The following is a 25,282-nucleotide window of genomic DNA, read 5'->3' on the forward strand; positions in this document are numbered from 1 at the left end:
CAGGAGCCATAAATTGTTCGATTGTCTCTCTTTTAATAATACTAACAATTAGTGATCAAAACTCATATCCCTTAAGGGTCCCAAAATCTTGCATTCTAATTCAATCATATTTTCATTGCTTATTAACTAATACTTCTATAAAGAAGAACTTCTTTTATCAACCGTTCAATTACCCATGTTTGTTGGGACCTTACTATTGACAGCAGCAACAACAGAACTCTATACCACTAAAAAAATTACATTGGCTAAAAGCTTTATGTGAGAGGAATTGGAGATAAAATATTAAAAAACCTTGTAGACATTTTTGCTTGATTTTTATCACATAAATATATATTCTCTTTAAAATTGTTACTTTGTGCCAGTTCCCAGAAAATAGCAGGATGGTTCAGGAGTTCAATAGATTGACTTCTGTTTTTTAAAGTATATCACATTCTTAGATTTTACCCATTTACACTGCTTTCACCAGATAATTGAAATTATCACCATTGATAGCACTTAACGCTTCTTTTTCTTTCTGACTGCACTTCTGTTATTATCATGATAATGATATTTTTAACATCTACAAGGAAGTTTCTTGCTAAAATATCTCAGAAGATCTCACCTGTATTGCAAATAAAATATGAAAAAGCCATCCCTTCTTTTGTCTAGAATTAAATACACTTTGAGTCTTACAGTTTGATTTTTCCCTGCCGTACAAGAAGCAAGGCCTTAACGCTCTTCATTAGTCTCTATGTGTGCACTTCAGAAAAAAGAATAAGTTGTATCTAATGACTGAATTTAAGACAGTGAAATCAGAATTAAACAATTCAACATAAGTTGTGTTAACAACACCAACAAAGAATCTTTAGACTTTTGAGACCATTAAGTCATGGTGCTTTGTGTATGTCTAAGAAAACTAAGATCATGGCATCCAGTCCCATCACTTCACGGCAAATAGATGGGGAAACAGTGGGTGACTTTAGTTTGGGGGGCTCTAAAATCACTGCAGATGGTGATTACAGCCATGAAATTAAAGGACGCTTATGCCTTGGAGGGAAAGTTATGACCAACCTAGACAGCATATTAAAAAGCACAGACATTACTTTGTCAACAAAGGTCCATCTAGTCAAGGCTATGGTTTTTCCAGTAGTCATGTATGGATGTGAGAGTTGGACTGTGAAGAAAGCTGAGCACCAAAGAATTGTTGCTTTTGAACTGTGGTGTTGGAGAAGACTCTCGAGAGTCCCTTGGACTGCAAGGAGATCCAACCAGTCCATCCTAAAGGAGATCAGTCCTGGGCGTTCATCGGAAGGTTGGATGTTGAAGCTGAAACTCCAATACTTTGGCCACATCATGCGAAGAGCTGACTTATTGGAAAAGACCCTGATGATGGAAGGGATTGGGGGCAGGAGGAGAAGGGGACGACAGAGGATGAGATGGTTGGATGGCATCACCAACTCAATGGAGATGAGTTTGAGTAAACTCAGGGAGTTGGTGATGGACAGGGAGGCCTGGCGTGCTGCAGTCCATGGGGTCGCAAAGAGTCAGACACGACTGAGTGACTGAACTGAACTGAAGGTAAAGAGAATCCTGGTAGAAAGAAAAATTATGCTAACCTAGGTGTTGGGAGACTTAGGTAGCTGATAGGCTATTGCCCATGATAACACAGAATGTTTTATGAATATATTTATATTATTATGTCTAATTTTTATTTCCATTCTTTAGAAAAAATAGGAAAAAATTAATGCATATATAGAAAAGCTATGTACATGACTAAATAAAAATATAACCAAAAAAGGGAAAGTGAAATTGTTTCTTTGTAAGGAAGAACTCAGTAGAAACCTGACTTTCCTTCAGTTTGTTTTTGAAAATGTCATCATAGGCATCCCTCCGTCTTCCTGCACAGATGGTGTGGTTCTGAACTGGGAGGAGTCACGAGGCCTAGGGGACCTTAGAGTGTGGCTTGGACTTCTTGAATCCCTGGCTACTGATGATTGTCTAAGACGGCATTATGTCTTTTTTTGTTGTTTTTTATTTTTTTAATTTTTTTAAAACTTTTTTTGTTAGTTGGAGGCTAATTAACTTCACAACATTTCAGTGGGTTTTGTCATACATTGACATGAATCAGCCATAGAGTTACACGTATTCCCCATCCCGATCCCCCCTCCCACCTCCCTCTCCACCCGACTCCTCTGGGTCCTCCCAGCCCACCAGGCCCGAGCACTTGACTCATGCATCCCTCCTGGGCTGGTGATCTGTTTCACCACAGATAATATACATGCTGTTCTCTCGAAACATCCCACCCTCACCTTCTCCCACAGAGTTCAAAAGTCTGTTCTGTACTTCTGTGTCTCTTTTTCTGTTTTGCATATAGGGTTATTGTTACCATCTTTCTAAATTCCATATATATGTGTTAGTATGCTGCAATGTTCTTTATCTTTCTGGCTTACTTCACGCTGTATAATGGGCTCCAGTTTCGTCCATCTCATTAGAACTGATTCAAATGAATTCTTTTTAACGGCTGGGTAATATTCCATGGTGTATATGTACCACAGCTTCCTTATCCATTCGTCTGCTGATGGGCATCTAGGTTGCTTCCATGTCCTGGCTATTATAAACAGTGCTGCGATGAACATTGGGGTGCACGTGTCTCTTTCAGATCTGGTTTCCTCGGTGTGTATGCCCAGAAGTGGGATTGCTGGGTCATATGGCAGTTCTATTTCCAGTTTTTTAAGAAATCTCCACACTGTTCTCCATAGTGGCTGTACTAGTTTGCATTCCCACCAACAGTGTAAGAGGGTTCCCTTTTCTCCACACCCTCTCCAGCATTTATTGCTTGTAGACATTTGGATAGCAGCCATCCTGACTGGCGTGTAATGGTACCTCATTGTGGTTTTGATTTGCATTTCTTTCATAATGAGTGATGTTGAGCATCTTTTCATGTGTTTGTTAGCCATCTGTATGTCTTCTTTGGAGAAATGTCTGTTTAGTTCTTTGGCCCATTTTTTGATTGGGTCATTTATTTTTCTGGAATTGAGCTTCAGGAGTTGCTTGTATATTTTTGAGATTAATCCTTTGTCTGTTTCTTCATTTGCTATGATTTTCTCCCAATCTGAGGGCTGTCTTTTCATCTTACTTATAGTTTCCTTTGTAGTGCAGAAGCTTTTAAGTTTCATTAGGTCCCATTTGTTTAGTTTTGCTTTTACTTCCAATATTCTGGGAGGTGGGTCATAGAAGATCTTGCTGTGATTTATGTCAGAGAGTTTTTTGCCTATGTTCTCCTCTAGGAGTTTTATAGTTTCTGGTCTTACATTTAGATCTTTAATCCATTTTGAGTTTATTTTTGTGTATGGTGTTAGGAAGTGTTCTAGTTTCATTCTTTTACAAGTGGTTGACCAGTTTTCCCAGCACCACTTGCTAAAGAGGTTGTCTTTTTTCCATTGTATATCCTTGCCTCCTTTGTCAAAGATAAGGCATTATGTCTTATACATATATGTGCTACATTTTTTTTCAAATATAGAGATATAGTTGTAAGTAGTAAGACATAAAGTCACATAAAAGTATGATTGAATTCATGCTTTTTTTATTTATTTTTTCATCGTGTATTTTCTCAAGTCGGGATGGTGGTGGTTCTAAAATCATTTTTTTCAGCTTAAGGAGATCCTCGTGGGAAGCAGCTGATATGGAATGAAAGAACATGATGCTTCATTGTCAGGGGAAGTCATGATGTTACTGCAGAGCTGGACCAAGTCTGCAGATTCCTGGAGTTTTCTATGGAGCAGCTGCCACCTACTCGTACCATTGACTGTACTCTACTGGGAGATGGACCCAGCCACCTCAGCCACATCGAGGAGCCGAGGGAAAGAAGGGCGCTGCAAACACCTCCACCGCTGCTGAATGCATCTCACCTTGTTGTCCTTCAGTTCAAATCAAGTCCTTTGGGAAGTGATCCTAAAGGGCCTCGTTCATCTCACATGCACCGTGCACTCTCTAAGCCATCATGGCAGTTCTTCCTAATAAGTGGTAGTTGGCCTCGAGAGTGGATAGACATCACTACCAGCTGATCGGAGTTGGCTTGTCACTTGAAACCAGTTTCCTATCCCTAACCCAGAGATGCTATCGAGACCATAAATGATACATGATCACACAAGGGATCAGCTTAGCAAGGGTCTCATATCTGGCTTGGCTAAGAATTGCAAAGATAAGGACAAACAGGACGATATCACCAGAGGAGAAAGTGTGATCTACAGTCCTCCAAGAATGGATGTGTAATTTCTATTTGAGATCTTTAAAGTTCAGTTCAGTTCAGTCACTCAGTCGTGTCCGACTCGTGTGACCACATGGACTGCAGTACCCCAGGCTTCCCTGTCCATCACGGACTCCCGGAGCTTACCCAAACTCACATCCATTGAGTTGGTGATGCCATCCAACCATCTCATCCTCTGTCGTCCCCTTCTCCTCCCACCTTCAATCAGCATCAGGATCTTTTCCAATGAGTCAGTTCTTCACATCAGGTGGCCAAAACATTGGAGTTTCAGCTTCAGCGTCACTCCCCAGGTCAGTAGGTGGCCAATATGCTACTGGAGAAGAGTAGAGAAATAACTCCAGAAAGAATGAAGAGACGGAGCCAAACCAAAAACAATACCCAGTTGTGGATGTAACTGGTTTTGCAAGTAAAGTCCGATGCTGTGAAGAGCAATATTGCATAGGAACCTGGAATGTTAGGTCCATGAATCAAAGCAAATTGGAAGTGGTGAAACAGGAGATGGCAAGAGTGAACATTGACATTTTAGGAATCAGTGAACTAAAATAAACTGGAATGGGTGAATTTAACTCACATGACTATTATATCTACTACCGAGGACAAGAATCCATTAGAAGAAATGGAATAGCCATCATAGTTAACAGAGGAATCCAAAATGCAGTAGTTGGATGCAATCAATAAAATGAAAGAATGATCTCTCGTGGTTTCCAAGGCAAACCATTCAGTGTCACAGTAATCCAAGTCTATGCCCTGACCAGTAATGCTGAAGAAGCTGAGTGTTTCTATTAACACCTACAAGACATTTTAGAACTAACACCCAAAAAAGATGTCCTTTTCATTATAGGGGACTGGAATGCAAAAGTAGGAAGTCATGAGATACCTGGAGTAACAGGCAGATTGGGCCTTGGAGCACGGAATGAAGCAGGGCAAAGGCTAATAGAGTCTTGCCAAGAGAATGCACTGGTCATAGAAAATGTCCTCTTCCAACAACACAGGAGAAGACTCTACACATGAATATCACCAGATGGTCAATACTGAAATCATATTGATTATATTCTTTGCAGCCAAAGATGGAGAAACTCTATACAGTCAGCAAAACAAGACCGGGACCTGTTCAGTTTAGTTGCTCAGTCGTGTCCAACTCTTTACAACCCCATGAACCGCAGCACACCAGGCCTCCCTGTCCATCACCAACTCCCGGAGTTTACTCAAACTCATGTCCATCGAGTCAGTGATGCCATCCAACCATCTCATCCTGTGTCGTCCCCTTCTCCTCCTGCCTTCAATCCCTCCCAGCATCAGGGTCTTTTCAAATGAGTTAACTCTTCGCATGAGGTGGCCAAAGTACTGGAGCTTCAGCTTCAGCATCAGTCCTTCCAATGAACACCCAGGACTGATCTCCTTCAGGATGGACTGGTTGGATCTCCTTGCAGTCCAAGGGACTCTCAAGAGTCTTCTCCAACACCACAGTTCAAAAGCATCAATTCTTCGGTGCTCAGCTTTCTTTACCATCCAACTCTCACATCCATACATGACCACTGGAAAAACCACAGCCTTGACCAGACCAGGACCTGACTGTGCTCAGATCATGAGATCTTTAAAAGGAGAACGTAAATATCTCTTTAGATGCAGAACTACCTGAAGGCAGGGAGCTCGTTTAATTACCATTGCCATCTTCACATTTTCTTGGTGCTTTGTTTTCATAAACTGTTTTAGGTTTTATTATTTGATTATTTATATTTTGATTATTTTTATTATTATTATTTAGGTATTATTATTTGATATTTGGAAATATCAAACTTTGGTAGTTTACTACTGAATTTTATTACTTTTCCACTTGGTCAATTGATTCCTTGGATGTCATTGTACATTTTTATAATACATATGAAATGGACCTCTAGGAGGTTGTTAGATTTCTTCCCCTTTTAAGAGGCAAAATCTATGTGAACTGCTCTTTTAGTTACTGGGTTTTGACAATTTTTTAGTAAGTTATTGCAGTAGTTCCCATTATTTTTTCCTCAAAAAATAATCAGATTAATTTAAACTTCAGGAATCTTCAGAATACAGTACTCCATACCTAGCTAGCAGTAAATTAGATTTTCACAGCTTGTCTCAGATACTTATTCTAGAAATTAGCACTTTAATTCTCTATGTGCATTAAACCCTGATTATTCCATTAGTTTAACAAGCTTGTTGATTATTCAAACAAAAGTCTCAAAATATGTACTCCTCTATTTCCTGTTCACAAAAGTAAAATGGATTTTAAAATCTGAATACCTTGAGGATGTTAATATAATTATGAAATTAATAGTTTTGGGTTATCTACACGGCATTCTCCATGAGTGCTAGTCACTCAGTCCTGTTCGAATCTTTGTGACCCCGTGGACTGTACCTCGGCAGGCTCCTCTGTCCATGGGATTCTCCAGGCAGAAATACTGGAGTGGGTTGCCATTCTCTTCTCCAGGGGATCTTCCTGACCCAGGGATCAACCTAGGTCTCATACACTGCAGGCAGATTCTTTACCACCTGAACCACAAGGGAAACAGCATTCTCCATAGGTGGGGGGAAATATTTGAGACACAATTTTTTGTTCTTAATTGACTTCTGGATCAAAGAGAAATTTTAAAAAACTTCTTTAATACACATTAACAAAATATGGCTTATTAAAATCTTTTGAGCGTCCCTGGTGGCTGAGATGGTAAAGAATCTGCCTGCAATGCAGGATACCCAGCTTCAATCCCTGGCTTAGGAAGACCCTGTGGAGAAGGGAATGGCAAACCGCTCCAGTATTCTTCCCTGGAGAATCCCATGGACAGAGGAGTCTGGTGGGCCGCAGGTTACAGGTCACAAAGAGTTGGACATGACCTAACAGCTAATACTTTTTCACATGTCAAGGCCTACCTAATTTAATGAATTTTATTAATCATTTTACTCTTTCTTGCCAGGCTAGGATAGACAATAATTTTTTTCCAGGTTTCTTGAGGTATAATTGACAAAAAGTTATATATGCTTAAAGTGAACAACATGATGATTGACTATACATATACATTGTGAAAATATTTACCACAGTCAAGTTAATTAAAGCATCTTATCACCTGACCCAGTCACCATGTTGCTTATGTAGGTGTGAGAATGCTTCAGATTTCTTAGCGTATTCAAGTATACAGTACAGTATTATTTACTGTCAGCACGCTGTGCATTAGATCCTCAGCACTTATTGAGCTTGTAACTGAAAGCTTGCACCCTTTGACCCACATCTGCCCATTATCTCTGGCCCACAGTTGCCAGCAACCATGATTCTACTTTCTGTTTTTATGAATTCAGCTTTGTTATTAGTATTATTGGATTCCACCTGTAAATCATATTATATGTTTCTCCGTCTGGCTTATTTCACTTAGTATCATGCCCTACAGTTTCATTCTTATAACAAATGGAGAATCCTCAACTCTTTCATGGCTAAATAGTATTCTACTCTGCCCCCCCCCCCCATACACACACACTTTCTTCAAACTTTCATCCATCGTTGGACACTTAGATTGTTTCCATATTTCCATGTCTTGCCTATACTGACTGATGTTGCAGTGAAGATGGGAGTGCAGATAGCTCTTCAGCATACTGTTTTCATTTTCTTCAGACATATACCCAGAAGTGGGTTTCTGGATCACATAATAGCCACATTTTTAATTTTTGAGGAAACTCCACACTGTTTTCCATATGGTTGTACCAGTTTACATTCCCACCAGCAGTGTACAAGCATTCCTTTTCCTCCACGTCCTCAGCAACACTGTCACTTCTCTTCCTGACAGTAGCCATCCAGATAGGTGTGAAGTCTTAAGCTACTGTGATTTCGATTTGCTTTCCCCGATTGTTAGTGATGTTGAGCACCTTTTCATGCACCTGCTGGCCATTTCTGTGTCTTTTTGGGAAAACTGTCTGTTCGGGTCTTCAGGCCATTTTTCAATAAGAGGGTTTTTTTTTTTTTGTATTCAATTTTTTGTTATTTATATATTTTAGATATTAATACCTTATCATATAAATTATTTGCAGATATTTTCTCCCTTTCTGTATGTGGCTTTTTCATTTTTTTTTTTTTTTGGAGTGTTTCCTTTGCTATACAAAGGCTTTGTAGTTTGATATACTCCCACTTGTTTTTTTTTGTTCCGCTATGCTTTTATTGTTATATCAGAAACAACAACGACAACAAAATTCACTGCCCAGACCAATGTTAAGGAGCTTTTTGTATATTTTCTTCTAGGAATTTTATGGTTTCAGGTCTTACCTTTAAATCGTTAATTCATTTTGGATTAATGTTTATGAATGGTGTGAAGTAGGGTCCGGCTTCATTCTTTTGTCTGTGCATCCAATTTTCCCACCATTTATTAAAATGTATGTGTATGTGTTTGTCACTCAGCTGTGTCCGACTCTTTGTGACCGCATGGACTGTAGCCCGCCAGGCTCCTTTGTCCATGAGATTCTCCAGGCAGGAATACTGGAGTGGGTTGCTATTTCCTTCTCTATTTATTGAGGATTTTAGCATCTATGTTCACCAGTGATTCTAGCCTGTATTTTTCTTTCCTTATAAAGCCCTTATCTGGTTTTGGAATCAAAGCGGACCTCATAAAACGAGTTTGGAAATTTTCTTTCTTTAGAGAAGAAAAAATTTTTTGGAATAGCTTTTTGGAAGAGATTGATAGGCATTATTATTTTTATTATTATTATTATATTTGGTAAAATTCACCACTGATGCCATCTGGTCCTGGGTTTTTCTTTGTTGGGAGATTTTTAATGACTGATTCAGTATCTTTACTCACTCTTGGTCTGTTCATATTTTCTGTTTCATCATGATTCAGTCTTCGTAGGTCCTATGTTCCTAGGAGTTTACCCATTTCTTCTATGTTATATAATTTGTTGGAATCTAATTTTTCATTGTAGTGTCTTAAGATCCTTTGTATTTCTGTGGTATCCATAGTAAGGTCTTGTTTTTCATTTCTGATCTTATTTATTTGAGTCTTCACTGTTATTCTCATCTAGTCTAAATAAGTGCTAATCTCTCAGTCATGTTGAATTCTTTGTGACCCCATGGGTTGTAGCCTGCCAGGCTCCTCTGTATATGGGATTGTCTAGGCAAGAATACTGGAGTGGGTTGCCATTTCCTTTTCCAGGGGATCTTCCTGACCTGGGGATCAAACCCAGGTCTCCTGCATTGCAGGCAGATTCTTTACCATCTGAGCCACCAGGGAAACCCAGGTCTTATTAAGGGTTTTACAATTTTGTTTATCTTTTCAAAAAAGAGGCTGTTAGTTTGATTAATCTTTTCTATTGTTTTTTGTGTTCTCTATTTCATTTCTTTCTTTGGTCTTTGCCATTTATTTCCTTCTGCTAACTTGGGACTTAGTTCTTCTTTTCCTAGTTCATTGAGATGTTTAATTTAATGTTATTTGTTATACCTTTCTTGTTTATTTCTTAATGGAAGTGTTTATGACTATGCGTGGATTTATTCCTGAGCTTTCTGTCCTGTTCCATTGATCTGTATTTCTGTTTTGGGACCAGTACCATACTGTTTTGATAAGTGTAGCTTTGTAGTATAGCCTGAAGTCAGGAAGTCTGATTCCTCCAGCTCTGTCCCTTTTTTTCCTCAAGATTCTTTTGGATATCCAGGCTCTTTTGTATTTCCATAAATATTTTAAAATTACTTGTTCTAGTCCTGTGAAAAATGCCGTTGGTAATTTGATAGGGATTGCATTGAATCTACAGACCACCTTGGGTAGTACGGTTATTTTAACAATGCTGATTCTTCCAGTCCAAGAACACAGGATATCTTTCCATTTGTTTGTGTTGTCTTTGGTTTCTTTCATCACTGTCTTATAGTTTTCAGGGTATAAGTCTTTTGCCTCTTTGGTAGATTTATTCCTATGCATTTCATTCTTTTTGATGCAGTAGTAAATGGGATTGTTTCCTTAATTTTACCTCAATATATTTAAAATTGCACTTTTGATTTCCTCTTTGAGTCATTGGTTTTTCAGTAGTCTGATGTTTAATTTCCACATATTTGTGAATTTTCCAGCTTTCTTCATGTTGTTGATTTTAGTTTTATACCATTATGGTCAGAAAAGATGCTTGATACAATTCACTCCTTGTAAATTTGTTAAGACTTGTTTTGTGACCTAATATATGTTCTGTCCTGGAAAATATTCCATGTGCATTTAAGAAGAATGTGAATTTTATTGCTTTTGGATGAAATACTATATTTTCTAATGTTGGGTCCATTTTATATTTAATGTATTTAATGTCCATTTTTCCTTACAATTTTCTCTCTGGATGGTCTATCTATTGTTAAAAGAAGGGTATTGCAGTCCCCTACTATTATTGCATTGCTCTCTATTTCTACCTTTAGGTCTGTAAATATTTGCTTAATATATGTAGGTGCTCTCACGTTGAGTGTATGTGTTTACATGATGTTAATAGCCCCTTGGTGAATCAGCTTCTTTATCATTAAATAATAATTTCTCCTCCAACTTACTTAAAGAATGTTTTGGATATAGCTACCCACTCTGTTGATTTTCACTTGCATGGTATGTTTTTTTCCATTCTTTTGCTTTGAGCCTATGTATATCCTTAAAACTGATGTGAGTCTTTTATAGACAGCATATGGTTGGGTCTTGGTTTTTATCTGTTCAGTCACTTTACATCTCTTGATTAGAGAATGTAATCCATTTATATTTAAAATAACTATTGATAAGGACTTACTATTGCCATCTTGTCCATTGTTTCCTGGCTTTTTTGTAGTTTCTTTCTTTCTCTCTTGGCCTCTTCCTTTGTGATACGATCATTTCCTGTACTTCTATGCTTTGACTCCTTTCTCTTTCTCTTTTGTACATCTGCTATAGATTTCTGCTCTGTGGTTCTGAAACTATAAGTATAAAGCATGTTATAGTTACAACAGTCTATTTTAAGTTTACAACTACTTAACTTCAGTCACATAGAAGAAGCTTCTTACTCCCTCCCCCTACAGACATTTTATGTTTTTACCTTGCCAACAAAGGTCCGTCTAGTCAAGGCTATGGTTTTTCCAGTAGTCATGTATGGATGTGAGGGTTGGACTGTGAAGAAAGCTGAGCACAGAAGAATTGATGCTTTTGAACTATGGTGTTGGAGAAGACTCTTGAGAGTCCCTTGGACTGCAAGGAGATCCAACCAGTCCATCCTAAAGGAAACCAGAGGGAGGTGGGAGGGGGGATCGGGATGGGGAATACGTGTAACTCAATGGCTGATTCGTGTCAATGTATGACAAAACCCACTGAAATGTTGTGAAGTAATTGGCCTCCAACTAATAAAATAAAATTTAAAAAAAGAAAAAAAAAAAAAATAAATAAAGGAAACCAGTCCTGAATTTCATTGGCACAACTAATACTGAAGCTGAAACTCCAATACTTTGCCCACCTGATGCGAAGAACTGACTCCTTGGAAAAGACCCTGATCCTGGGAAATATTGAAGGCAGGAGGAGAAGGGGATGACAGAGGATGAGATGGTTGGATGGCATCACTGACTCAACAGACATGAGTTTGAGTAAGCTCCAGGAGTTGGTGATGGACAGGGAGGCCTGGTGTGCTGCAGTCCGTGGGGTTGCAAAGAGTTGGACAAAACTGAGTGACTGAATAGCTGACTGATTTCACAACTTACATATTTTAATATTGTGTTCATTAAGAAATTATTGTAGCTATGGTTGTTTTTTAAACCTTGTCTTTTAACCTTCATGTTAATACTAGAGTTAAGTGACTTACATACCATCATTACAGAATTAGAATATTATGAATTTGACTGTATACTTACCCTTACCAGTGAGTTTTGTATTTTCACATTTTTAAGTTACTAGTTTCCTTTCTTTTCAGCTTGAAACATTTCCTATAGCATTTCTTGTAAGGCAGAACTAGTAGTGAATTCCCTCAATTTTGTTTGTTTTGGAAATTCTTTATCTCTACCTCATTTCTGAAGGACAGTTTCAGTATTGGTAATGTATCCTTGGTTGGCAGGTTTTTATTTCTCCTTTTGGCGCTTTGATTATATCATACCACTCTCTCGTTGTCTATAAGGTTTCTGCTGAAAATCCACTGATAGCCTTTTGGGGTTACTTTTTTGTGTGAGAGAAATTTTCTCTCCCCTCAGGATAGTTGGATAGATTTCTGTAGACTGAGTAACATGTGAAAAACATTTTGTGGTATGTTTCCTCCCATGGCCATTTCTTTAGCCAACTTACCCACTTGCTGAAGCCTCTCCATGGTCTTCAGGGTTCATTCAATGGAAATTTGTTTTATTAACACATTAGAAACTGTGCATATTGGCATAGCTTCTGTCTGATGGGAAAAAAATCAAGATTGCCTTGGCAATTAGGGAAAACCATTTCTGATTCCCAGATTGAACATAGTTGGTTGTTTCTTTTGTCCTAATACTGACTTCAAAGGGCGTATCCTCTGTCAGTCCTGGTCATTAGATATTGGGCTACTGAGTGTTCTCATTCCATTGATAGCCAGTAATTCTTGAGAATATTCAGTTTTATAAGTAAACATTAAGCTCTGAGTGTCAGCTAGTGAAAACAAGATCCTAAACACAGCCATTATCTTTAAGAAATTCACTTTTTAGAGGGAAAATAGGCATGAAGTGAACTGAAATATAATGTGTAAGCATTTTAAGAGTTATATGATCACAGAGCAGGTGTCACCCATCCTTGAGAGGCATGTGCTTGTGTTTCTAACATCCTAGTAGTTTTCCTGCTCTTAAGATGTTTATATTGGGCTTCACAGTTGATACTTGTTTTATAAGTTTTCTGGGTTGTGTTAGCTGTGATGAGTTAGTATTTTCAGAGAGAGACATTATTTCACTTTTATTTTATCCCAAAGAACACATTAAGGAGCTGCTTTGCTAAGAATGGCAGCAAAACTTTTTACAGATTTCTTAGGTCCAGGGTACAGTACCTAATAAACACAGTCCCTTTTTTGAGAAGGTGAGGTGTTCTTGGGGAAGTAGCATTTAAAGAGAACAAATACGATACAGCAGCAGCTTAAGTTTCTGCACAGCACTGTAATTTCTAATGCACCTTCATATTTATCTTAGTGATAACCATGTAAGGCATGTTAAAGTGGACACTCATTTTATGGGTAAGAAACTTTACTGGCTCCCACAGTTACACAGTAGTGTGTGGTAGAGACAGCACTCAAAGTCCCCTGACTCTAATCTCCAGCTCCTTCTGCCGTCACATAGCAAGAATTGAGTAGTTCTTGTGGAAGTCAGAGGACAGGATCTCAGGAGTCCTTTCCAGACACCAGAGAGTGTGTCCGGTTCTGGTGTGCATGAAAGAGTAAAGTCTGGGCTGGCCCAAAACCACGTGCTGAGCAACAAGCAGAACTCTGAAAGTCTGAGTTCACAAAAGCCAAGGAAGCAGAATTCAAAGGAAAATTTGGACAAGAGCTAGTAGAGATTTCGTGAAGAGGAAAGGTAGGAGACCAGGGAATTTGTGGGGCAGTTGTCCACCCATCCAACTGCAAAGCACCTTTTCAAGGCTGAGTCCCTTCGCTGCTGGTCGTAAAGGCATATGACATTCTGAACCTAAATCTGAACAGGTATAGGAAAGTGTAGAGGTGTTTATTGGTGTTTTGCTTGGATTACTTGGTCATATATTAAGGTTGATATAAAGCTGGCCCTATTTTATATATTTTATTTCCAAGGTATATATTTTAGAACCTACGTTTTGAACCTTATACTTTGATGAAATGTTCTGTGTCTTCCTCATTTCAAGCACTCAGTAGCTACATGTGGCCAGTTGATTACCATATTAGACAGAATGTTAAATTTGGATTCTTTCTCAAAAAAGTATTTTTAAAGTAATAAATAAACATGTAAAAATACTCAAGGGTTCAGAAAGTAAAAAATGAAAATTAAAAGTACCTTTCCCTGACTTCCTCTCTCTATCCTTTTTCCAGAAGTGTCCACTATTAAAACTTTCTTTTATATCCTTTTAGGAAAAGAAAAGCATGGCTATCAGCATTTTATATGTATACTCTTTTTTACGTTACAAAAGTTGACTATACTAGATTTTCTGTTTTACATCTTTTAAAAAAATTTTATTAAAACTCCGTCTTGGAGGTCTTGACACAATAGCATATTTAGCTGTAACTTTCTATTTTAAAGGTTGCCTAGTGTCCCCTTGTTTGAAAATGGGGTCTGTCAGTTCCCTGAGAATCCACCTGCCTGCCCACTGCAGGAGCCATGAGTTTGACCCCTGCTCAGAAAGAGCCCCCGGAGACGAAATGGCAACCACCGCAGTGTTCTTGCCTGGGAAGCCCCGTGGGCAGAGGGCCCTGGCGGGCTGCATAGGAGACTCGGGCACAGCTTAGTGACTGAACACGAGTCCAGGCGTTCACGTTGTCTCCAGGGCTCTTTGTTCTGTTTTCCTGTTCACGCAGAGCTCTCATACATGTGGCCATTGCGCTGTATGCTTTGTAGGGAAGATTCCTAACAGTTCTGTTGCTGGATCCCTGGATAAGAACACAGCCTCTTAAGGAGGGTGCCTGAAAGACCTCTGCGACAAGTGCTGTTCCTAAACAAGGAAGCAGTTTAGAATCTGGGGCACGGGTGGGGCCAAACAGCAGAGCCTGAAAGAAGAGGGAGCCAGAGATAAAACAGAAACTGGCTGTGAAGCAGGATGATGAATACTTGTACCACTAGTCTTAAGGGTGGCTTTGTAATCAGTTCAGTCCCTCCTAGGAGTATTTAAGAAAAAAATTTTAAATGTCAGTGTATTTTATTATAACAATAAAAGTACAGATATATTTTATAACTATAATTGTGGTTAGTTTTTTTAATAAATATAATGCATATTTATTGTATATAGTTTGGAAAAATGCAAGAAAGTGTAAAGTGGAAAACCAGTTTCATCCATACTCAAAGAAAACTAGTGTTAAACATCTTAATCACTTATTTTTATATGTTATTAGTTTTTGCATATTTGAAATCATATTATATGTACATGTGTTTATATCTAAATTTCCCTTTACTTATCATCTTGATCTTATTGGTTTTATTTTCTTTCATTATTTTCTTCCTGCTTTTTTTTTTCATCCTTTTTTCTAGGTAACAGAAATCTAACATTATTTTGGAATGAATTTGGATACCAAGGTAATAAGGACATGGAAAAATCTTCAGATTCTATTCAGTATCAAAGAAGACAAGCCATGGCCATCCCTTGCATGATTCAGTGTGGTGAGTGTTAGATTCCATTCAAGTTAGCAAACTTTTAGTAAGATCCTAATATTGCAAGTCACTGTGTTACAAAAAAAAATAAGAAGAAAGACAAAGATGAAATAAGACAGGGTTCTTGCTTTCCAAGAGATTAAGGTCTAGGAGAAAGGTTAAGATGAGCATGAAAATAATTGTAATAGAGGTGAAAATAATGTAAATGATGTCAAAGAAACCCACAGTTCTTTGAGGTTTCAAGGAAAGGGAAGAGAGAAAGTTGAAACAAGGCTTCATGACAAGGCAGCCTTTGCCAGGGTCTTTAAAGTCAGTTTTTGAAAGCAGAGGTATAGTTGGAAATATGTGTTAATATATAGTGTGCCCTTCAGCTAATATTACTGTGGTGAATAATAGAAACGGTCATTTTCCTATTTTTAATACTTAACACTGTGTTAAATAATAGTAGATACTTAGCAGTTGACTACTGAGTGAATCAGTAATGAGTAAGTAATAAAAGATGAAATTATTAGGTTGTGTAAACATGTTCAATGGCCTTGAATGCCAGGATAAGGAGTTTTAACTTTAATAAGCAATGGAGAGGCATTGGAAGTTTTTCAAAAGTAGAGAAATATCACTGAAGCATTGAACACTTATTATGGGTCTCTGCTGTCTGCAGGGAGTCTGTCATCCAGTGGGGGAAGCAGTCAAGCAAACAAACAAAAAAATCACACGATAGCTTCTTACACAGGGCCAAGGGAACCCCTTGGACATGAATTTGAGCAAGCTTTGGGAAATAGTGAAGGACAAGGGAGCCTGGCATGCTGCTATTCATGGGGTCTCAAAGAGCCAGACATGAGTTAGCAGCCGAACAACAAGGGAGCACCTCCCCAACCTTGAGCCTGGGTGGTCCAAAGGGGACTGGTTAGACATCACTTGTAGTAAGGTTGTCTGGCAGCTCAGTGCAAGGTGATTTAGAGAAGGCCTAAAGCAAAGGTTAGGGCCATACCTCTGCGGACAAGACTTCTGGCACAATCCAGGATCCAGGTGAGGAATTACACTGGTCTGAATAAAGGTATGGCAGTGAGATTTAAGGGGAACACATATGATAGGCACTTAGAAGGTATAATTGAGAAAATTGATGACTATATGCAACAACCTATCAGATGATAATATTACTGGTTAAAAATGACTGTGTGTATTTGATATGTGCAACTTATTGCCAGAATCCAATCTCTAATACCTGAAAGCTATGTGAAATTGGGCAAATTTCTTAACTTCTCTAAGCTTCGATTTTCTTTTTTATAAAATGAAGTTAGTATTTGTAGTTACATTATGCAGTTTTGTGAAAATACAATTAACACATGTAGATTTTATTCAGTGCTTAGGATAGTGTATTATGGTTCTCCAGAGAAAGTGAACCAAGAGGATAGATAGATTTATGAAGGGATGGATGGATAGATAGATATTAATCATAGGGAATTGGCTCAGATGATTGAGGAGGCTGACAAGTCCCAAGATCTTAGTCAGCAAGCTAGAGACCTGGGAGAGCCACTGGTTTAATTCCAGAGCTTTAAGGCCTGAGAACCAGGAGGCCTGATAATATAGTTCCAATCTAAACATTGATAGATTTGATACCCAAGAAGAACTGATGTTTTGTTCTAGTTTGGAGATAGGAAAAACTGATGTCTCAGTTCAAGACAGAAAGAACTGTCTCTTATTTGCAAGAGGATCAACTTTTTTCCCCTGTTCAAGCCTTTAACTGATTTGTTGAGGCCTACCATATTAGGAAAGATAATCTGCTTTATTCATTCTACCAACTCAAATGTTAATCTAATCCAAAGCACAGACACAGTCAGAATAAATGGTTTGACCAAATATCCAGGTACCCAATGACCCTGACAAATTGACACGTAAAATTAACCATCACAAATGGCTACTAATGTTGTCTTTTTAATTGTTATGATTACACCTTATAAGCCTCAGGAACCCCTTTTGGTAGGTAGTGAAACTATTCGTATTCTTAACACTGTGCAGACTGCCTCCATTTTAGATGAACAGAGAGAAAGAAGTATTTACCCAAGAGCCACTAGCAAAGGGTGTGGAGGGGATTCAGGATTCGAGTGAGGAGCAGCCGGAAGAGAGTGGAGTTCCTGAAAACGGGAGGGGCTGAAAGAGGGAAAGAGACAGAGAAGTCACGACCTGTAGGCTAGAGAGCAGGGTAAGAGCTATACGAAGTGCAGAACGAGGAACCGTGTAAATTGGAGGGTTTGATTTTCCTTCTTATCTTAGTCATGTGGGTGGAGATGGACGGTAGTGTTGGCAGATAAATGGTGGGTCAGAAAAAAGGGAAGAGTCAGTCTGGATGCCTTCCTGTGGTTTAAGAAAAGGTGAAGAGGGACCTATTACTTCATATTCGTTTGGCTGGAACCAGTAGAAACCAACTGGAAAGAACTTAAGCAATGATGGCAGTAATAATAATAACGGCAGCAACAATAATAATTTATCGATGGTGTCCTAGGTAGCTCAGAATCCTGGACTATTTGTGCCATCAAATATAATGGTATATGGTCAAGAATTCAATTGTCTTTGGACTGAAAGATAGCGTCATACTTTTGGTATATACAGCCTGACATCTTACTATGGTAGATTCACTTCTGATTGTGGTCTTTCTTGTATGTGGTTTTTGTTTTGATGATTTTAGATCTTTGCCTTAAATGGAGAGTCTTACCTCCTTCTACTGATTATCAGGAAAAAGATTTCTTTGACATCTGGATTTGTGCTAATAACCCTAACCGCTCGGAAAACAGGTAGTTTTTGATAGTTTTCTAAAATTTTTTTCCACTTTTAATTCCTATAATTTATGTGTATGAAGCTGAAAAATGTCAGCCATAGATAAATTTTAGCTTAGTAGCTGTCATCCGTTCTAACTCTCTAGCCTATTGCCGCCTCCAGAACGATATTCCATTAGTTCTCTTTTCCATCAAGTTAAAAGACACGTGGGTGTAAGTTTTTGTTAATGTTGGGCGTGCCGCTCTGCACTCCCACTGGCGGAAGACCTTACCTCGGTGTTCAAGTTCTGCCTTCCGGTTCATTTTCACACGATGCACAATTTTATAGTGCAGGAGTCTTATCTAGATACTTAAGTGTTAGACCATGTGCTTTTTCTGTTTAAGTCATATATTGATTTCACTGCTTTGTGCTTTTGGAGTAAGAACTTCAGACTAAAGCAGGAAAAAGGTCAATTAAATATTGATGGATGTCAACGTTATTGCAAACCCTTTTTGACTTACTTCTTTTCCTTGTGGGCTAAAGAGTTAATGCACCCCTTTAACAGAGACACCCTTAAGTGAAGCATCACTTTTCCATAGAGTTTATTCTAAGTTCTTTGACCTGGATGAGTGGATCAATATTGCTAATACAGACATTAGGGTAATAATTCTTGTTTATTTTTATCCAGCCCTGAAAAAAAAGAGCAATTGAAAAAAAAAATGAGAAGGAAGAAAACATTTAGAAACTGCTTCTAAAACCTCTTCAACCTGGAGTCTTCAAGTTAATCATATTTAGAGATTAATGAAAAATGTCATAGGTGATAGGCCTCTTAGATTTCACATGGCCCAAGGGGTTTTTCAGTTTTCCTCTCTTGGTTTGCAGCAGAACCTTTTTTTTTTTTAATCCCCAAATAAAATTTGTCTCTGACCTCAGGTATATAAAACAGATAAAAACAGAACTGTCCTGATTGAATTGGAGGCTGAGAATCTTGGGGCCAGAGGTATCTACTTCTCATTTCTGTCTCCTGCTCTCTGTAAAAAGCCTAGAGCTCCAGGGAGCATGATTATAAAACACCGATCTAGACTCACTTCATTTAAGAGTGGAAATTGAAGCCCAAACAGGGGCCGAGAAGACTGTTTATGAAGCTGCTGGCCTTGATCTTCTGACTGCCAACCTGATTCTAGTCCTAACCTGTAACTTGACTATCTCCCAAATAGGAACACAGTAGCGGTTCAGTTTCAGTAATTAAGAATAGTCTGATGGATAGTGTTGTCATTGTTACTGTCATTATTTTCACCCATGTGTTGTTTAAAAGAAATTTTTTTGTTGTTTCCATCTTGTTTTTTAAATTTCTCTGTGGAAAGACTTGTGCTTGGAAATGTAAATAAAATTGGTCCCACGCCCCAACTGTCCAAAAAAAAGGTGATAATATCGATCACTTTCTGTGAGCTCAAAACTTTCACGCAGTGTAGGATAGCGTTTAAAGTTCAGACTCTGGGGCCAGACTGCCTGGGTTTGACTTCTGGCTCCTTTAGCCTGTGAAGCCTTGGACAAATGATAAGACCTCTCTTTAACTCAGCTTCCCATCACCTAAAATAGCGTGCAGTAATAAACCCTCTGCATCTTTTCTAGGTCCAGCTGAACCCCTTGTTAAGGACAGTCTTAAGTCCCTGGTCACTGGGGGCCCCTTAGTAATAAGCCACGAGAACTTAGATTCCTCTGGTGGCTCAGATGGCAAAGAATCTGCTTTCAGTGCAAGAGACCTGGGTCGGGAAGAGCCCCTGGAGAAGGGAACGGCAGCCCACTCCAGTACTCTTGCCTGGAGAATCCCATGGACGGAGGAGCCTGGCGGCTGCGGTCCACGGGGCTGCAAAGAGTCGGACACGACCGAGCAACTGCCACTTTCACTTTTTTTCCACTATATTTTAGCCATATTCATGTCTCACTCCAGCCGTAGGCCATCTCAGATCCACAGAACTGGGGTCTGACCTCTATAGATTCCCTTCTCCAGCTCACCATTATCCTTGAATTGACATGCTTGTCCCTTCTCCTTGAAAAGTGGTGATGCCATCACTGAGTGTTATAAAATTAGTTTCCAAGCCATACTAATTCTGTCTCTTCTATACATCAAAACACTGCCATTTCTGATGACAGGCAAGATAAATTTGCCATGTTCACAGAAAATGGATGGCCCTTAAAAGCCTGAAATGCAAAAAGGCTTATATTTATAATTTCTTAAGTCCTTTAAATATGCTGACATAATTTTGACCATCTGCATTTCATTTCCACTGAAAAGATGAGGAAAAAAACAATGCTTAAAGTGATAGCAAGAGATTCAGAAATGGGAGCTATGGAGAAAAACTCTTGATTGTAAGGGCAGTTACTTGAAAGTTGATACTTCCGTTAAGGGAGATTATCAACAGCAATGCAGATGAAGATTCCCATGGGAAGAGAAGTTGATCTGATGACCTCAGTCAGTCGTCTGATTCAGTGTGTTTAAATGGACCATGCATACTTTGAGACTCTGCTGTGAAATAGCAAAACTCTGATATATATATATATATGCACTGTTGGACTTGGATAAAATGTGTGTTAAAGTGACGAGAATGGAGGTATAGTTATTTTTTAGGCAATACTGGATGAGTGAAAGGACAGCAATACGGGGTGAAAAGTGGCATCATCTGTATTTACGGGAAATGCAGCTTATTGTCAGCAGTTAATCGCCAGTTGTCGGCAGGGTTAAAGCCAGTGACCAGCGTTTGAATGAACAATGTCTGTGTAACCAGAACTGGGGCAGGAAACATCATAACGGCTCCCTCTTACATTGCAGTCACATGTTCTGTCTTTTCAGTACAACAAGCATGTGAGCTCTCTCCATTTCTCAGAGGAGAAAGCAGTGAAGCCAAGGGAGGCTCAGTGACCTGTCCACGATTCCTCCCTCAGCCTGAAACTGGACTCCAAGCACTTTGATTCAAAACGTGTGCTCTTCCTGCCTTACGACTCCCCACACTCTGTAGGGATCTTTAGCTCAGGAAGCCTCATTCCAGACCAATACGTTATGGTGGTGAAACATACCATTTTACAAATGATAGTGTTCTGTGTTGGTGGCTCAGGCAGCTTAAAAGGGAGTCATTCTTTCCCAAGTCACCTTTTTTTTGTTTGTTTTCCACCTTAAGCACAGAGGGAAGCCACTCATTTTGATCGCAGTGCCCAAGAAATAAATATCCGTGTGCTTCCGTTGCGTTCATTCTGTGTATTTGTGTTTATTAGAACAGGGATCACCAGCAGGGTAAAAGTGATACCTGTCATTTGACTAGACCCAAAAGTCTTAAGTTTTGGAAAGGATATTTAAAAATATTTAAAATATGGGTTATATTGCATATTAAGATTTAATTTGTTTATAAAAATCTTAGAGGACAATCAGACAGATTGCATTTTAATTAATTGAGGTTTTTCTTTTCTAAATAAGAGCGTAATGTTGCCACCAGGTTCTTTTCTCAAATGAAATAGAAACCTGAGTGGGTACTATCCCAAGACGTCTTCAGATGAGCACTGCCTGTGGTTATATATATATATGTAGGTGGGTTCCCCCTGATTTACCTACCACCTTTCTTTGAAAATAACAGTAAAAACAAATACCATATGTGGGTGGAATTAAGTGGTTTTTCTCAGCAGTACTTGAATTTGATTGCAGTCCTCACTCTTCTCTGTTGGTGGGGGCAAGAAAAATACATGCTGAACCCTGGGAAGTAGAGAAGTGTAGTGGGAGTGAGATGCTTAGCTTTCCCTGCACTGTTTCAGATTGAAGAAGCCCTTCCCTCTCTTCTCAACCTCCTGCCTTTCCTCGATTAGCACCCGTGTATTCTATGACACGCACTTCCCCCTCTTTTTGGTACCTACCAGTGGTAGAAAAACTCTTGTGTAAGGCTTTAAGAGTCAACGTCAGCATTTTGTACCCCTTCCCACATTGCATGTCCTCAGCCATGCCCTGGATTGAGGCCGTGTCCAATGGGAATGGAATTTCTTGTCCCCGCCAGGCCTCCGTACCAAAGTGAAATAAGATGGTATCTCAATTTTTCAGCAGTTAGGCTAGCCTCAGCTCCCCAGAACATAGCCATGAAGCCAGAAGTAGGGTGGAAAAAAGGCCTCAAACCTTCCCAAGCAGATGTCTCAAAAATCATTAGTATTCTTTGTAACCATAAAGACAGAAGCCCTCAGGCACAGCCTGTTTATTGCAAGTTAGAGACAATTCAGCTTGATTATGTGACGCATGTCAGCCCACTGGTGACTGCAGACAGCCCGTCAGTAAGGCCGGGAAGCTGAGAGTGCCGAGCAGCTGGTGCGCCCCCGGCAGCAGGGGGAGGAAGATGGGGTGCTGGGCTGCTCGACGGGGCCCCCCTGTGGCCCCACCACCCCTGAGGGGATCTCAGGGACTGCCTCCCATCACTGCAGTCACTGGTCTGCACAGTGAGTCTCGTCCTCGACGAGGGATCTGTGTGCTTCCGAGGCAGAATTACTTGGTGTATTTTACAGAGACACATTGGAGAGGGAAATGGCAGCCCACTCCCCTACTCTTGCCTGGAGAATTCCATGGACAGAGGAGCCTGGAGGGCTACAGTCCATGGGGTTGCAAAGAGTTGGACACGACTGAGCGACTAAACCACCACCACAGATTTTTTTTTGGAAAAGAATAATGCATGGTAGTAATGAATTAAGCTTCAGTTATCTAAAAAACATTTTTGCAAAAGTTCTCATTTGGTGATAACTCAGGATAAATGAAACGTTAGTAAATAATGAATATTCTCCCTTTCTCGTAAATCTACATACCCTCCACATCTTCCATTAAGTTCTTTTCCAAGAAAAGTGGAGATTTAATGTATTACCTAAATTCTCAATATAATGCTGTATGTGAGCAATGCTGTATCTGAGTTTTGGGTGTAAGCCAGAGACAATTCCTTGTCGAAGTAAATAGCCTTTTGCAGTTAGTAAATAGTTTTATATTTCTTCCTGATGTTCTCTCTTGTACTTGATTGTGAAAAGTTGTCATCAGACAGAACATCTACCTTCCATACCCCTGGGCACTACGAGCACAAAATCACAATCGAAAAATGAGAAAGACAAGCGGCTTCAGGAGTCAGTCCAGAGGTGTCAGAATCGACTGGTGGAACCGCGTCAACAGGTGAGCTGTCAGTAATTCTTTCCAAAAGTTACCCAGACTCTTGAGCTGTTGATTTCGTGCGTACAGAGTGACTAAAGTGGTTTACCCAAGTAGATGCGTGGCCTCTTTTTTCTTCTTCCTTGGTCACCTCATTCTCATTTTGGATCTAAGGACTGTTTAGAGGTGATCACAGGGATCCAGGGATCCAGATAATACTGTATTTCTATATGTGATCATCTAAGTCCATCTCCACAGCAGTCTGTGAGAAATAGGGGGATATATTTCCGTTCTAGGGTGTGCGTGCAGCCTTGTAGAGGTCGGCCAGTATGTCAAAGGTCACAGAGTCAGGTTTGGGACCCAGATGTATATGACTACAAAGATGCTCTTTTTATCTCATTAGGCTTCTTCCCTGAGGGTAGATGTTTGAGGTAAAGAGTTATTCTTTTAAAAAATATTAGCCATTAATACAGAAATTTAAATTCTTATTTAATTGTTAAGAAAATTCAATAAATAAAACAGTATCAGTAAATGTAGATAACCATGACAATTGCAAGTGAAAAAAAAGGTGGCCTGCAGAATTACTGTTTTAATCTCTTAACTAGTAAAGTAATTGCATCCCTTTGTATAGATTTAGCACCCAAATTCAGCATTTTTTAATTGTGTTGCCTGTCAAGTTCCTCAAATAGAAATTGAGGAGGTCAGCAGCGTATGTCCAAATGTGTTGACTCCTGTGTGGATGTCAGGAAATAAAATGCTCATTTGAGTAGAAAATTCCCTTCCTGAATTGGGAGTTAAGGCACTCAGTCTTACTACCTGATGATTATGTGTATTCCTGGGTTCATGGAAAATAAACTTTCTTTTCTACCCCAGCTTCATCTTCTTACCTGTCTCATTTTGCTGGGGATCTGCCATGCAGGTCAGCCTCCACCTGGGGTCACAGTCAAACGCTGACTCTCCCCTTTTAGCCTGAGGTCTCAGAGTTTCTTTGGGGAAGAGAGTGAAAGTCATTTGGAAGCATATTCACCTAACCAGTCTTCAATTCTCAAAGTTGCTCAACTTTTTACATATCTTAAGAGTGTCTGCTTTTGGGTTTTATAACAGGTCAGACATAAAGATATCATCACCGGTTGTTATTTTAATAAGCAATTATGTGGAAGAGCTTTTCATTGTTAAATATCTTTATTCATTTTACTTCTTATTTTGCTTACCACCCCTTGTGTTTTTGTGAGGGCATTCAGCACATCTTGAACTGGTTTTATTTTATTGCAGTCTCTGGATATTTTTTCCTATAGAGGTCAGCACTGACCCTTGGATAGTGAGTGTCAGTCATGAAGTCTTAATTACCTTTTTCTTTTTAGGATTGAATGTTTTATTCATCATCAAGGTAGAGATTTTGATGGGGGCTGATGGAATAACAGACTTGAGCCATCCATTCTACTTATTCCTCTTGGTAGTTGGTGTTTTTCATAAAAAATTTAGCCAGGTTTATAGATTCAGTCTGTTTCAGATACAAAAAAAAGTTTATCAGTACCTAAACAGAAGCCTACTCCAAACATTTCAAAGGATGTGAAGACTCCTCACCACCTTCCCCTCACCTGCTTTTGTGAAAACGGTCCTCACGTCTTTAACACGCTTCTAGGGTTCGGGGTCTTTAACTGACCCGGTTTTTGTGGTAATCAAGGAGAAGCTTGGTTAGGGTCCACCTAACCATGGGCAGCAGTTAATTTTTTCATCGGAGTCTAGTTGAATTGGAATATTGTGTTAGTTTCTACTGCACAGCAAAGTGAACGATCGAAGTACCCACGCGTCCGCTCTCTGTAAGATCTGCTTCCACATAGGACATCCAGGGTGGTGAGCAGAGCTTCCTGTGCTGTTCCGTAGACTC

General features: G+C 39.3%; 1 protein-coding gene across 1 annotated transcript in view; it reads left to right on the forward strand.

Moving 5' to 3' along the window:
* Window positions 1-25,282, forward strand: part of MORC1 (MORC family CW-type zinc finger 1) — a 151,773-nt gene that overhangs the window by 69,951 nt on the left and 56,540 nt on the right. Inside the window, exons 17-19 of the mRNA XM_065913846.1 lie at window positions 15,369-15,497; window positions 18,172-18,277; window positions 23,280-23,418. Of these exons, the coding sequence (XP_065769918.1) occupies window positions 15,369-15,497; window positions 18,172-18,277; window positions 23,280-23,418 (374 nt within the window). The remainder of the gene's footprint in view (window positions 1-15,368; window positions 15,498-18,171; window positions 18,278-23,279; window positions 23,419-25,282) is intronic.

Source organism: Muntiacus reevesi, chromosome 21, assembly GCF_963930625.1.
Source record: "Muntiacus reevesi chromosome 21, mMunRee1.1, whole genome shotgun sequence".
NCBI lineage: Eukaryota > Metazoa > Chordata > Mammalia > Artiodactyla > Cervidae > Muntiacus > Muntiacus reevesi.